Here is a 13374-nt window from a genome sequence, read left to right on the forward strand (position 1 = left end):
TAAATAAATGTTAGCACTCATGTGTAAATAATTGAATACCGCTCTCCAGGGGGATGGTATAACCATCATGGATTACCTATATACATTGGTAAAAGTTGAAACAGAAATTTAAATCAATATATTTTACCTCTCTTTTTTTCTATTTCCAAAGTATTGAGCCTATTAATATATTCAATCTTACATTGTCTAAAACATTCTCCGTTCTGCCACTGGTGTAGCCTAACATTATTTCAATGACTTTCCTCCTCATAGTACCGCAAAGAGCACGCAAACAGGAAAAAGGATATAGACCTTGGACGGCTTCGAGAAATCCAGCTGCCATGTCTAGAATGTTTCGTTCAAATTCCTTTATTATTTCCTGTGGAGAAAGAAAGACACTGTCAGACCAATTCTTATACTTTAGTCTGGAGGCAAGTAGGCATCATCCTCTGAATATTGGGGAATGGATAATCTAAACACATCAGACTTCGCTCTCTTGTAATGGAACCATGAGTTGGTGCCATTAGGCACTTAATCCAGCCAGAAGTTGAGTAGAGAAAATATTTTTCCAATTTTTGAAGGAAGGCATTAGGCTAAAGCCTCATTTAGACCTTTAAAGACCCCAGCCTTTGAGAGAAGGTAATTTTGCTGAAACTTTATCTACTGCACAGGCAGATGCGCTTTTGGCAAAACTGAACGATGGATGGGAGCCATGTTGTTCCTGTCTGCTTGCCAATGTATGCAGAAGAAAATAAAAATGTCTCTGACGCACATGGTGTATTTTTGTTTTCCTGCCAGGAACGCAATGCCTTGTATGGTGGTCCCAACTCTGGAAAATCAGTGACAGAACCCATGCCCGAAATAGGGCGAAATATCCAGAAGTATGACAAGAGGGCTCTGTGGCAGATGCAGTTCCAGGTCAAAGGTCTCCATTGACAGAGCCAGCTGTGGCTACACCATCAATACCTTGTGCTGTCACATCTCTAAATGCAGCAGGGGAACCACTGGTTTTGAAGGGCCAGTGCTTTGCAAAAGAGCAACTGACCTCCCACTCAACACACTTAAAAGCTCTTAGAATGCCTATTTTTATTGGGCATCTAATTGTTATTACTGGTTTTAAAAATCACATGACTACCTTTAGTAAGTAAGAGATCTACACATTGCAACCAGATACAACTTCAACTTGCCACTTCAGAAAATTCACAGAAGAACTAATAGGTATGAATATCTGTGCCTCTTTTTATGCCTGCCTAGTTCAAAGCAATTAGCAATCTGTGCAAAAAAATGTAAAAGTATATACACAAAAAGTCTGATATGTTCCTCAAAGCTGGGTCTAAAGTATTTGTCAGCAAAATAAACATTAGCCTAAAGAATGGAAAATTGTCATTTGAGTAGCATCCCCTAAAACAAACAGAAAATTATACAAAACTTAATATCACTGAAGACGCTTATGAAGTGTTATTATCAGAGTAAGTTGACAAGCAAACAAAGGTAAGAAATCTTAACTTAATTAAAAAAAAAGAATAGTCCATAGGCAGAAATGTACTTGTACAAATACCCAAAGTAGTGCTCTGCTTGGTGACGCCTGTCCTCCCGCTAAGCTGAAAAAATCCATAAAACGCCCAATGGAAAGCACCCTTTTGCCCACAAACCCCAAAGCCCAAACACCCAAATAGCTTGGAAGTTCGAAAAACTTTGAATATCCTAAAAATTAAAATATCTCAGAGTGTGCCAGAACCAGTTTGCTAAGTTCTAATTTGAAAGACTGTGTATGCAACATGCTTGCTCAATCCAGTTCACCACCATACCTCTGATAGGAATGACACTATTTTAAGGGCATTTCCTACAACACACAAATGCATATGCGCATACCTAACTGATTATAGGTGAGTAAATTAAGGTGTGCAGACATAAATTGATCATGCTAAGAGCTTCATTGGCAAGCTAAGTGCTCATCCACTGGATCTCATGTACTGACTAATAAATGGTAGCCTTGTTCTGAATTTACTCTAACACCTATCAGGTATCTCAGCTTTGTTTCTGGCTGTGCATGAAAAATACAAGTGTGACATGGTTGAAAGTTCAGAAGTGTACACTGAAATTAGGCTCATTGGTGTAGGACCAAGAGGTAAACAGACAAATCAAGACACAAAATAGGAGGAAAGCAACAATGGTCGAGTTTATCTACATGGAGCTTAGAATGGATCAAAACATCTGATGGGGTGAATAGTTCCTCAAATCGTTCAATGTGTCACAACCTGAATGTTTTCCTGACTCCTTTTATGGGAACTTCTTCTACGTTACTATCATTGCTTACGTCCAACTGGTCCACCAGCTGCATCTCCAGGGTCATCAGTGCCTCAGTCAGCATGGCGATATCAAGATTGTAATCTGTTATCTTGGCATCCAGGATGGTAGCATCAGCGATATGCTGGAGCTCATTCAGAATCTGCATGGGTTAATGGAGTGGGAAGAATATAAATGTCAAAAGTCATTCACATGTTAATAACTAACATTTACGACATTAGACAACCCAAACTCTTGCAATTAGATGGCTTACCGTTGATTAATCTCTTCTCAATATGCCAGTCTGTCGCATCTAGAGAATTTGTGATTCGTGCTGTTGTCTCCTCATGATTCTTTGATCCCAATTGTCATTGGACTCTCTGCCTACCATATGGTGGCATCTCCATTATGGTATATACTTTTCTTTTCAGACACTGGACCTCTAACTTTCAATGCAGCCCATTTATTCTACTACAGAGCCATTGGGTTGAGGTATTTTTTTATAACCAACTTTTATTCGTTTTCTCAAATTTTGGCATTTCTCACAAACAATTGTATAAGACTACATCTATCTCCATAAGACATGTAGACATAGTAAATACATTATCACCAACACATTCAGCCTGTGATGTGTCCACCACGCTCCATATCTTAGCATGCTTTCGGGGGCATCCCAATGCTTCGTGGATCGGCTTTCCCTAATGGGCACCCCAGTTTACCCTCCATCCTCCATCCTTCCAACAAGGGGGCTTCTGCAGCCTCCAGCTATGGGCGATATCTATTTTGATCACCAGTGTAGCCAACCCAATAAAGGTCCTCTCCGGTCTCAGTTCCCCAACCTTCTCCAAGAAACTCAACATGGATGTTCTAGAACCAAAATCAATCAGACAGCCAAAGGCTATAAAAAGCTCACAGCCTATCTCTTCGCAAAAGAAGGACAACACTGTACAACACAAAATATTATGGAAAATTCAGTTTTGAGTAGCAAACTCCTTGCACATGTGACCTATGTGGTTCAACTGGCACGCTAAAATCTCTGGGGGCGTCAGATACGCCATGTGGAGATAATTAGGTTGAACCATTCGGAGGCGTGAGGAGGTTGTCAGTTCTCCAAGGGTTATACATGCCTCCCGCCAATCATCATCGTCCCGCTCTCCCACCCATACCTTCAATTTCAGATGCAAAACCAAGAAGCGATCCAGTGCGTCAACCATTAAGGAGCGGTATACCCTGAAAAAGGCCTCTTTGCCCAATGTCCCCAAGAGTAGATTAGCCTTGAGGGGGTTGTAGTCTGGGATTTGGGAATTCGCAGGAATGTGAACAAGTAGGGCATGACATAACTGGAAGTAACAATAAAATTGTGTGTGGAAGAGCTGGTAGAGCTCCTGCAAAACCTGGAACGATATCAATGCCCCACCCCATCTAACATTCTCTAGTTAAGTTATCCCTATCCTATCAAACTGTGGATGGCTCTTTCTCGGGCGCTGCATGCACACCTTAGTGCAGAGAATGAATGTTCTTTTTTGAACTGCCTTTCCCTTCTTTATCTCTGCAAATTCAACAAAGAGTTTATCATCCACTAGGAATTTTTGGGTATGATCCAGGTAGAACAAAACACTCTTTTTGGATCCAGGTGGTGGAGTCTCTTCTACTCCTTGATAGGATGAGGGGGGAGGGAGGAAGAAGGTAGTCAGTGTGATGTTCTGCCGACATGAAAGGTTGTCATTACCTTTGGCAAAAAAGATGCTCTGGTTCTAAGAACCAGCTTGTCTGGAAAGAAGGAAGTGTATGGGGGAGTAGTGGAAAGCCATTGTAATTCGCTAACCCTCCTGGCAGATATTATCGGCACAAGGAAGACAGTTTTGATGTTCATCAGTCTTTGAGGGCAGCTGTGCATTGGCTTAAATAGTCAGCACATGAGAAAGGTGAGACCTAAATTCAAGTCCCACTGGGATATAATGGAAGGGGTAGGAGGAAACGTGTTGCAAATCTTGAAGGAAACAAGTCACAACAGGTGACTTGAACAGAGAAGGTTTATCCGGCAACCGAGAAAGGCAGAAATGGTGGAAATATTTTAGTTGGGCCCAAAGCAAAGCCTTGCCGGGCAAGGGACATAAAGAGAGTATCAGACAGTGGTGCAGATAGGGGTTCAACAGATTTGGTTGCACAGCAAACTACAAACTTTACACTTAATCTCCACCAATATAGGTGGAGAGTGGAGAGATTTGGATCCACAACCCTGCCCTATTGCTGAGACTGGAGATCCTCCCAAAAAAGCAGACGTATCGGAGCACATATGTTCATGCTCACCAGTTCGGGATACCATACTCTTTATGCCCAGTCCGAGGCCACTAAGATGACTTTGACCTGGTTATTCTTGATCTTTTTAAGAACTCTGGACAGGAATGTTATCGGCGGAAAGGTGCATATATGTCCTAAGCTCCACTTAAGATGAAATGAATTTCCGAGTGAGAGCTGCCTTGGAAACTCCAGCACACAGATTGCTGACATTGCACACTCTCATCGGTGATGAATAGATCTACTAAGTTTCTCCCCAATCTTGGAAGAGACCTTGCACCACCTTGGATGCAGAAGCCATTCATGATTCACAAGGCATTGATGACTGAGGTTGTCTGCTCTGGTGTTCAGAGCCTGCCAGATGTTGAACCACCAGGTAAATGTCCTGACATTCCAGCCATGTCCGGAGACAAAGGCCCTCTAAACATAGAGTTCATGGCCCCACCCCATCCTGTGTGTTGCAATATCACAATGCAGTGGTGTTGTCCACAAACACCTGAACTAGCCTTCCATGATTGGAAGGAAGAAAGGTTTCAATGACAGCTGGATCCCTTTCAGCTCCATTAGGTTGATGTGAAGCTGAGATTCCGCCGGAGACCAAAGTCTCCTAATCTCTACCTCTCTCAGATAGCTGCCCCAACCCAGGAGGGATGCATCTGTCACTATTGGGAGCTCTGGATGGGCAAGAGAGAGAAGTCTGCTGCTAACCCAGTTGCGGATTGTCAGCCACCACTGCAGATCTTTTGAAGTTCCCTCCAATATCTGGACCAGATCGGAGAGATTTCCATGATGCTGTGCCCGCAGTGTCCTCATATCCTACTGCAGAACCTGCATATACCAACGGGCATGTTTTGCCAATAGGATGCAGGAGACCAATACAGCCCAGCAGCCTCAGAATCAGTCTCACTGAAATCTAGGATGAGGGCTGAAACATCAGAATCCCAGTCCGCATATTCTGGGGGGCGGGCACGGGGGTCATGAGGGTGGGGGATCATGCGGTGGGGATAAAAAATAAACTTAAACTTACAATTAGGCCGGGTCCCGGGTCTCTGCTCCTGCTCTCCTGTCTCCTATCCAGGAACAGGAAGCAGGCAGCCAGGCCCCATCCCTAAGCTAATCACAACAATACATTGTGATTGGTCTGAGCGCCATGACATGGCGCTCAGCCAGGGGCTGGAGGGGTGGGCATGTTCTCCATGCAGGCTGTATTGCAGCCCGCATTGAGAACAGGCAAGTGTGCATGGCTGTTTTGGGCAGCCTGAAAGGGCCGACCAAACAGTCATTGCGCAATCTGGACTGTGCAACCCACTGCTTCCCTATTCCCAGAGCAGCACCACACAACCGCCCACCCGCAACGCAGAATTGACACGAACCATAAAATGAAAAGAACTTAGTTATTATAATTTTATGTTTCTAAACTTGGCACTGCTGTGAAGCAGTGGGGCGACACTCCTCCGCTATAGCGGAGGAGCCACCACTGTCCAAAACATTTGTCAGGCAGCAACGTGGGCATCCCTACACACTTTTACCAAGCACTACTGCCTGGACAGTCAAGTCTGCTGGGACGGCCTTTTTGGTCGCTCTGTTCTGCACGATTTCCTTGTCTAATCTTGTCCGCAGTCCCTCCTCCAGGGATGGTATTGCTTGTGTATCTATTCAAAGGTAAGGAATCTGCAGCTAAATATCTCTTTTGGATGACCAAGTTACTTACCTTCAGTAACACCTTATCTGCTAGAGCCATGATCTAGCCGTGGATTCCTTACTGACCTACCCATCCTCCCCGCACTGAGGACAGGTTTCTAGGGTCAGGGCTAATCCCTTTCAGGGACATAGTTATTCAAACACACCTCAATTACCTCAATATTCTCCGGAATGGCTGCTCAGCAATTACTTGCTCCATAATGGTCCATCTCTTTTTGGTCTCTGTGGCTATCCCGACTAACCTCAGGTGCATAGACTTACAGTACTTCTTTATATCAGGACAGACTAATACTTGCCTCAGCTGTGTTGCTGGGGCTAGAGAGAGCAGTCACAGGCTCCCAGTCTGCCTGGGAGTGCAAGATGATAGCGCTCAGGCCAATCCTGATGCTGCTTTCATGCAGCGTCAGGATTGGCTGCAGTGCAGTCTGGGAGCCTGTACCCAGAAGACAAGCAGAAGAGCGCAGTGCAGCAAGTGGCGGCGTTCAGGTAAGTTACTTTTAAAACAAAGGTATTTATGTTTTGTTCCTGAACCCCCCTACCTCTACCCCCCTCTCTCCACCTCCATCCCTCCACCTCCCTCCTGCATCCTCTGGCTCACCCCGCCAACTTGGCAGGAGACGGGTCGCTACTGCATGGAATGGTGTTAACACTTAAGGGAGGAAAGAGGTCCTAGTACGAAGAAAGGTGAGAACCAAATTAAGGTTCCACTGCGGCATAATGAAAGGGGAAGGTGTGTGAATAACGGCCCAATAAGCAAGTGGTGTTAACCAACCGCAATGCAAGACTGGAGGAAGAAAACCTTTTCTTACCTCAATTGTCCAACCTCTTGGATTCCTTGTCCATGGGTGCGGAAGGGAATGCACCATGGAAGGTAGAGGCTTGGCCACCAAGCTGTTGGGGGTAGGGTGGTTGCTGAGGAATATGGGTCCCCGGTGAGGGCAATGGCGTATTCACAGGAGCCCCTTTGCTGGGCTTGGACCAGGTTCCCAGTAGGACATCAGTTAAGGCCTCGTTGAAGGGTAGCAAGGGTTCCTTAGATGAGACACCCGGCTGCAGGACCTCTGCCAAGATATTCATTGTCAAAGAAAGCCGAGGGTCCAGGACCTCAGCTGCCCTTCGCACCACCATAGCATATGATGCTCCCTCCTCCGTAGCCACTGTAGGGGGAGAAATCAGGCCTGAATCTGGAGAGGTATCCAGTCTGCTGTCCTCACCCAACTCCTCATGCCAGTCCATTTCTTGGTAAGGCTGCTCTGATACAGGGTTCAGCGACCCCTCCCAATCTTCCTCCATTCCTAGCCCTTTAGAATAAGGCTTAGGAAATGACCTAGGACCTAGGGGTTCGATCGGTGCCGCTATCTGCGCCGGTAGGTGCTGATCCGGAATGGATCATCGGTGAAGAGAAATAGCTTATGCCTCCGGGGTGAGCAGGCATGAGTCCCGGTTACCGGGCCGGTGCCAGTTGCAATGCCACCACCTGCGTCAGTCCGGATCCATTTCCTGGATCCATGATGGGTCATTGGTGCCGGAGCTGCTGCAGCGGAACCCGATGGAACCCCTCGGAGCCTCCATGCCCAAAGGCACGCCAGTAGGGTCAGGCCTCCCAAACATGAGGCACAAGCCATCATAATTTTTTTCAGCTGGGCGGAGGTTGCTCTGGCTCCCGGAAAGGCATACAAACGCAGAGTCAACCCAGGTGCAGGTTCAGAAGACCGAGGCCTAGAACGCTGGGACCCCTCTGTTGCGCTGCCCATCCGACAGGGAGAAGTCAAAGCATGCTTTTACTTCTTATGTTGTTTGTGCTTCCTACCTGACCTACTCTTGACTTCGAGTAGGGGATATAGACTTGGGACTCCCGGAGCGGTGTCCGGGCCTTTCTCTCGACCAGGACCGTGAACAAGACCTCTGAGGAGAGTAACATGGTGCCGAGCACTGGGCTGCAAGCAACTTTAAGGACCGCTCCCTCAAAGGTTTCGGAGCCACGGGCTGGCGCTCGGAGCACGAATTTGAGTTGTGGTCGCGCTCCAGGCACCAAAGGCAAACCAGGTGTGGGTCCGTCACTGACATGGCACCGTGACAGGTGCCAGATGCTTTGAACCCAAAAGTCTTTTAGACTGATGGAAAACCTACACACCGAAAAAGGGGGGGGGGTCAACAAAATGTATTAAAAAGCCTGATCCCTTCACGGATCTGCACTGGCTGGCACGGAAAGAAAAGAACTGACATCAGCGTGCTGAGGTGGTGCCTATATAGGTGACATGGATATTACAACGGCACAGACGACACTGACAATGTCACACAGAGCTGGCCGACACCACCTACCGGCGCGCAGATGCAGTGCTCGAACAAAAATCTTCCGGATCCGGTCTGACACCTGGGAAATTCAAAGGTAAGGGATGTGCGGATTGATGTCTCTATCAGATATCCCAATTATATCGACTATAAACATTGGACAGACCTTCAGGCACTTTACTACAGAAAGCATGAGATAAAGATTGGGTGAGGGAGGTAAAATTCGGAAGAAGGCTGGTGTATACTAAATGAGAACGTTTACCAGCCAAAGGTATGAGTCCCATATAGAGAAATCAACAAAAAAGCATGTTTAAATAGTTCTACACATGGATTAAAATGAAAATATGTGCACACATCTATACAGATATTCTGAAAAGGGTGGGGAAATTTGGATCTCCCATATTTGGTGGCATAGTCAGTGTGAAGCCATGTTTGATCCTCAGTGGGATAAATAATGGGTACTGCTTTATCTCATGGTTCTTATGTTATTGAGGGTTAAGTGGAGGGCCAAGAGATAACTGTTTCCAGTTACTGGCAGCTGTAACTAGAGAAGAAAGCAAGTTTAAGATCTACATAACTTCAGGTATTACATAGTGAAAATTCTTAGTAGGGTGCATAGGTTCCTGTTCAGCATCAGGATTAGGAGAACCTGTATCAGTGCCCGCTTTCTTCGCCTTAAGAGAGAAAGGACAAATGCTTTCTTTCCAACCTGGTAAAGAACTGGAATCACAGGGTAGTTTTCCACTCACCAGGAACAGGAAAAATAATAGTATCTGGGTCGCATACAGGGATTGTCTCTTTATGCTGGTTATCAAAAATGTGCTCTATGACATGCTCGTTCTGTGATATAAGTTGCCAGAGCAGCCTGATTGCATGCATGTCAAGTTTTGTGATATCCTTTACCAGAGAGGCCAGGTTGCTAGCATGCCAGGTTCTGTGATATCTGTTGCCTCAGTGCCCTGGTACCATATGTGCCCTATTCTTTAAACTATTGTGCCAGAGCAGATGAAAAATCAAATTGTACATTACTTCTGAAGAAGGTGACATCCAAGAAGTAGCCATGTCTCTCATATATGGACGCAACATATGAGGTAACAAATATTACTCCCCAAAATCTGAGCTATTGCATGTGGGTTGGGAAAACAGGTGGACCTTGGCCCAAACTGATAGGAGGAGGGAGAGGGACCTGTTCAAAGAATAAGGGACTGTAATTCAATTGTGGAGAAATCCACGTTGTCTAGAAAGAATTGTAGAAGAAGAGATACAAATTCTCTCCTTGAAATGCTGAGCAGTTGATCTGGTGGAAAAGAAAGACCACATCCTTTGTCCAAATTCAAGAAACAAGTTCAGGTGCTGCACATCAATTCTAATACATAAAAACAATCCAGATCAATGGCTAAAGGCATCAATAATGGCTCACATCTGCTCTTCTTTTCCTTCTTTCATCTCACTCTTATCTTGCTTTATATGCCTGTAATACATTTTTGCTAGAAGTTGAATGACCTCTCAAAGCAGCCTCTAGTATGGAAAGTGGAACCAATTTAGATGATCAAACCTTGATCTGTATACCTTTTGTAATGCGCGTTTATTGAATCAACACTAGGGCAGGGGTGTCTTTGGGATTAACAGTGCCAGTGCGAAGTACTCTCTGGAATGATGTACTTGTACTGGCACTCAGGATAGCGAACATTAGGCTGAACCTACAAAATAAGGGAGTTAGTCAAAGGACTACCTCCCCTCTTTAGGGAATTTCTTTCTCAAAGCCTCATAAACAACTCAGTAATGGTTCAAGACAGGTAATCATCTCTGTAGAACCCTTCAAACTAAACTGAGTACCAAAGGATACAATTTATTTTTTGGCCTCCAAGAGGATCTTACAAGAGCATTCAGGAGAGGAGCCCCCATTTAAAAGATAGTCTACAACCAAGGAAGCGGAAAGGCAACTCTCTTATTGGCATACCCTGTTTTGAATCCCTATGACCTTTGAAATCCAAGGTCTTTGTCAGTAGCAGTCCCTGTTTGAACTTCGGTAGGAGATGGATCCTTAGAAATCCGTAAAAAATTTCAGAGGAGAAAACACAAAAATCCATCAGACGACAGTTTGCTAGACATGAAAACTATGCTTTGTGGCGGTCGCTCACCATGAGCTCCTTGTAGCATCCAATGCACTGTTTGAAAACCCTTTGTAGTACGAGTATGCAGTAGATGGCGGCAAGTTCTGTGAAGACCAACTGAATTAAAAAGACATACAACAGGTCTACCCAAGGGATGCGAGTACGCAAAAGAGTACAACTGTACCTTCCAAATAAGAGGATGCCCTGAAGAAGTCAATCTCATCATCTCTCCCAACAGGTGGAAAAAACAGAAACTTGGTGTGGTGGTTTGTGATACTTAACTTTAAACATGCAGATGACAACTAGAAAATGGGCACTGCAAAAATATTAAAGTGACAGCGTTATTTTGTGCTATGGAGCATGCAATAGGCGATTTTTGGGAAGGCAAAGTAAAGGATGACAGAGTGATATGTTGTTACTGCTCAAGGTATAGATGTCCCTGTCCATGGCCAATTCTAGAGTAATGCAGTTCTAGGAGCTGCCTATACTTCTTTCCGCATTACATTACTTCTGAAATGAGCAGGAACGTCTTCATAGTCAGGGGAGACCATGAAAATCTCTATCTTTAGCTATCAGCTATCTTCAGCTAAGCCTGCTCCTTATAAGGGGGACACTTTTAGTTGATACTAATCTAGGTGTACATGTATGCTGCCATACCTTTGTAGTACTAGCCAGCAGAGGTGTAAGACAACTTGAGGGGCTCCCCTGCAAAGTACATGGAGGGCCCGCCACTCTACGAACGCAGTCAGGAGGCCTCATGTCAGGGGGTTCTATTGTAAACCACCACTGGAGAACTCAATACTTGTAATTTGACTGTCTCACAATTTCTAGCTCATATATATTTCCCAAAAGCATACATTTACATGCAAAAAAATGTGTAAATAAATCAAAGACAAATAGTTTTTCCTTTAGCCTTCCCTCCTACAGCTAAACGTTTACTGATGTGAAATCAATGAACACATTATGCACTCTTCAAGCAAAATAAGATCATTGTTATGACATCCAATTACTTACAAGTATTCTCAAATTGAAATTCCTTTTACGCCGTCATAACCCTTCGTTATTTTTGTTAAATTTTAGTCAGCATCAAAAAGAACAAAACAATCAGCGGATACAATATCTTGTCCAGCAGTTCCTTAAATCAAAGGCCATGTTTCACTTTCAAAGCCTCCTTACAGAGCTGAACGGGTGACATTAATCGTTCCCCACCGTGGTCAGTCTTGCATCATTTCTGACATTTCGCGTTGCACTTGTTTCGTGAAATGCCGAAGATTACGTCATTATGTTGCGTGGCATAATTGAGATGTCATATCAGTCCTATAGCTGGAATGCAGGAACAAAGCGACTAATAGAACGTGAGCTACTACCATTTGATGCATACATAAATGTGTGCATTTTTTTGATCCACACATTCAAAAAGGGTGCAAGGATGCATTTTCTGCCAAAAATAGCAATTAAACGGCCACATGCATCAACCTATTTAGGAAGTGCAAACGGTGCGAATCGCAAAATTCGGCCGTTTGCGATTCCTAAATAGGTTTTTGGGATGCATCAAGCATTTTTGGTAAAATCGCTATTTTTAGCGAATTCCAAAAATGCGATTGCTTTTAAGGAATCGCGAATTTGCGATTCCTTAAAAGCAATGCATGATTAATTTTAAAATTGCGAATTCGCAATTAGGGGGTGCAAATTACCACGAGGTTGAACCTCGTGGTAATTTGCGAAAATGTGTTAAAATGCTCTAATTTGCATTTAAAAACACTCTCATGTTACAGACACACATGTCCTTAGGACATGTGTGTTTGAAACATGCACTTCAAAATACATTTCAGGGGTGCAGGGGGGGGGTCCTTTGGACCTCCCCCTGCACCCATGGAATGCATCAACATTCTGCGAATTCTAATTTGCGAATTCGCAATTCCCATTGATTCCTATGGGCCTTTTGGCCCATAGGAATCAATGGGAATTGCGAAATCGCAAATTGGAATTCGCATAATATTTGCGATTCGGTAAAAATTTCGATTTTTACCGAATCGCAAATATTATGCACTTTCAATCATGAATCCCGTTTTGCGATTCCTTATTTGCGATTCCCTAAAAATCGCAAATTAGGAATCGCAAAACCGGACTTTGATGCATGTGGCCGAAAATATATTACACTTAGGGCCAGATGTACAAACCCTATTTTGCGACACGCAAAATAGGGTTTAAGACTCGTTATTAGGAAGGGTGTGCCAAGGGCGTCCCTTCCTAATAAGTGAGTCATACTTCAATGTACACAATTGCGATAGCAAAACACTTGCAGTTTACAACCCATTTCAAAAGGGTGGAAAGCCACTCGCAAACAGGAAGGGGTCCCAAAGAGACCCCTTCCCCTTTGTGAACGGCAGTGAAAATATTTTTTAAGAGCAGTCAGTGGTCTCACGGACCACTGCCAACTCTTACAAAATGAAACAGAAACGTTTCATTTTGCTTTTTGAAATGCAGCCAGTTTTCCTTTAGGGAAAACGGGCTGAATTTTAAAAAAAACTGAATTTAAAAAGCAGTTACAGACATGGTAGTCTGCTGACCCCAGCAGGCCAACATCCCTGGGAGTGCTGGCCATGCCCAATGGGGTCGCAAACTGCACCTGCCTCATGAATATTGAGACTGGCAATTTGCGACCCCATAAGGAATCGCAAAAAGTGTCTGAGACTGTTTTAAA

The 13374-nt window shown here is 44.4% G+C and overlaps 1 protein-coding gene across 2 annotated transcripts in view; it reads right to left on the minus strand.

Annotated features, from left to right (window-relative positions):
• Positions 1-13374, minus strand: part of DRC3 (dynein regulatory complex subunit 3) — a 185479-nt gene that overhangs the window by 17815 nt on the left and 154290 nt on the right. The window contains exons 9-10 of one of the 2 annotated variants that reach the window (XM_086942404.1): positions 2297-2428; positions 288-358 (exon numbers count right to left, since the gene is read on the minus strand). In XM_086942404.1, coding sequence (XP_086798530.1) covers positions 288-358; positions 2297-2428 — 203 coding nt within the window. Of the gene's footprint in view, positions 1-286; positions 359-2296; positions 2429-13374 lie in introns of both variants that reach the window. The other variant, XM_086942403.1, reaches the window with a different exon arrangement.

The sequence above is a fragment of the Lissotriton vulgaris genome, chromosome 10, assembly GCF_964263255.1.
Source record: "Lissotriton vulgaris chromosome 10, aLisVul1.2, whole genome shotgun sequence".
Lineage (NCBI taxonomy): Eukaryota > Metazoa > Chordata > Amphibia > Caudata > Salamandridae > Lissotriton > Lissotriton vulgaris.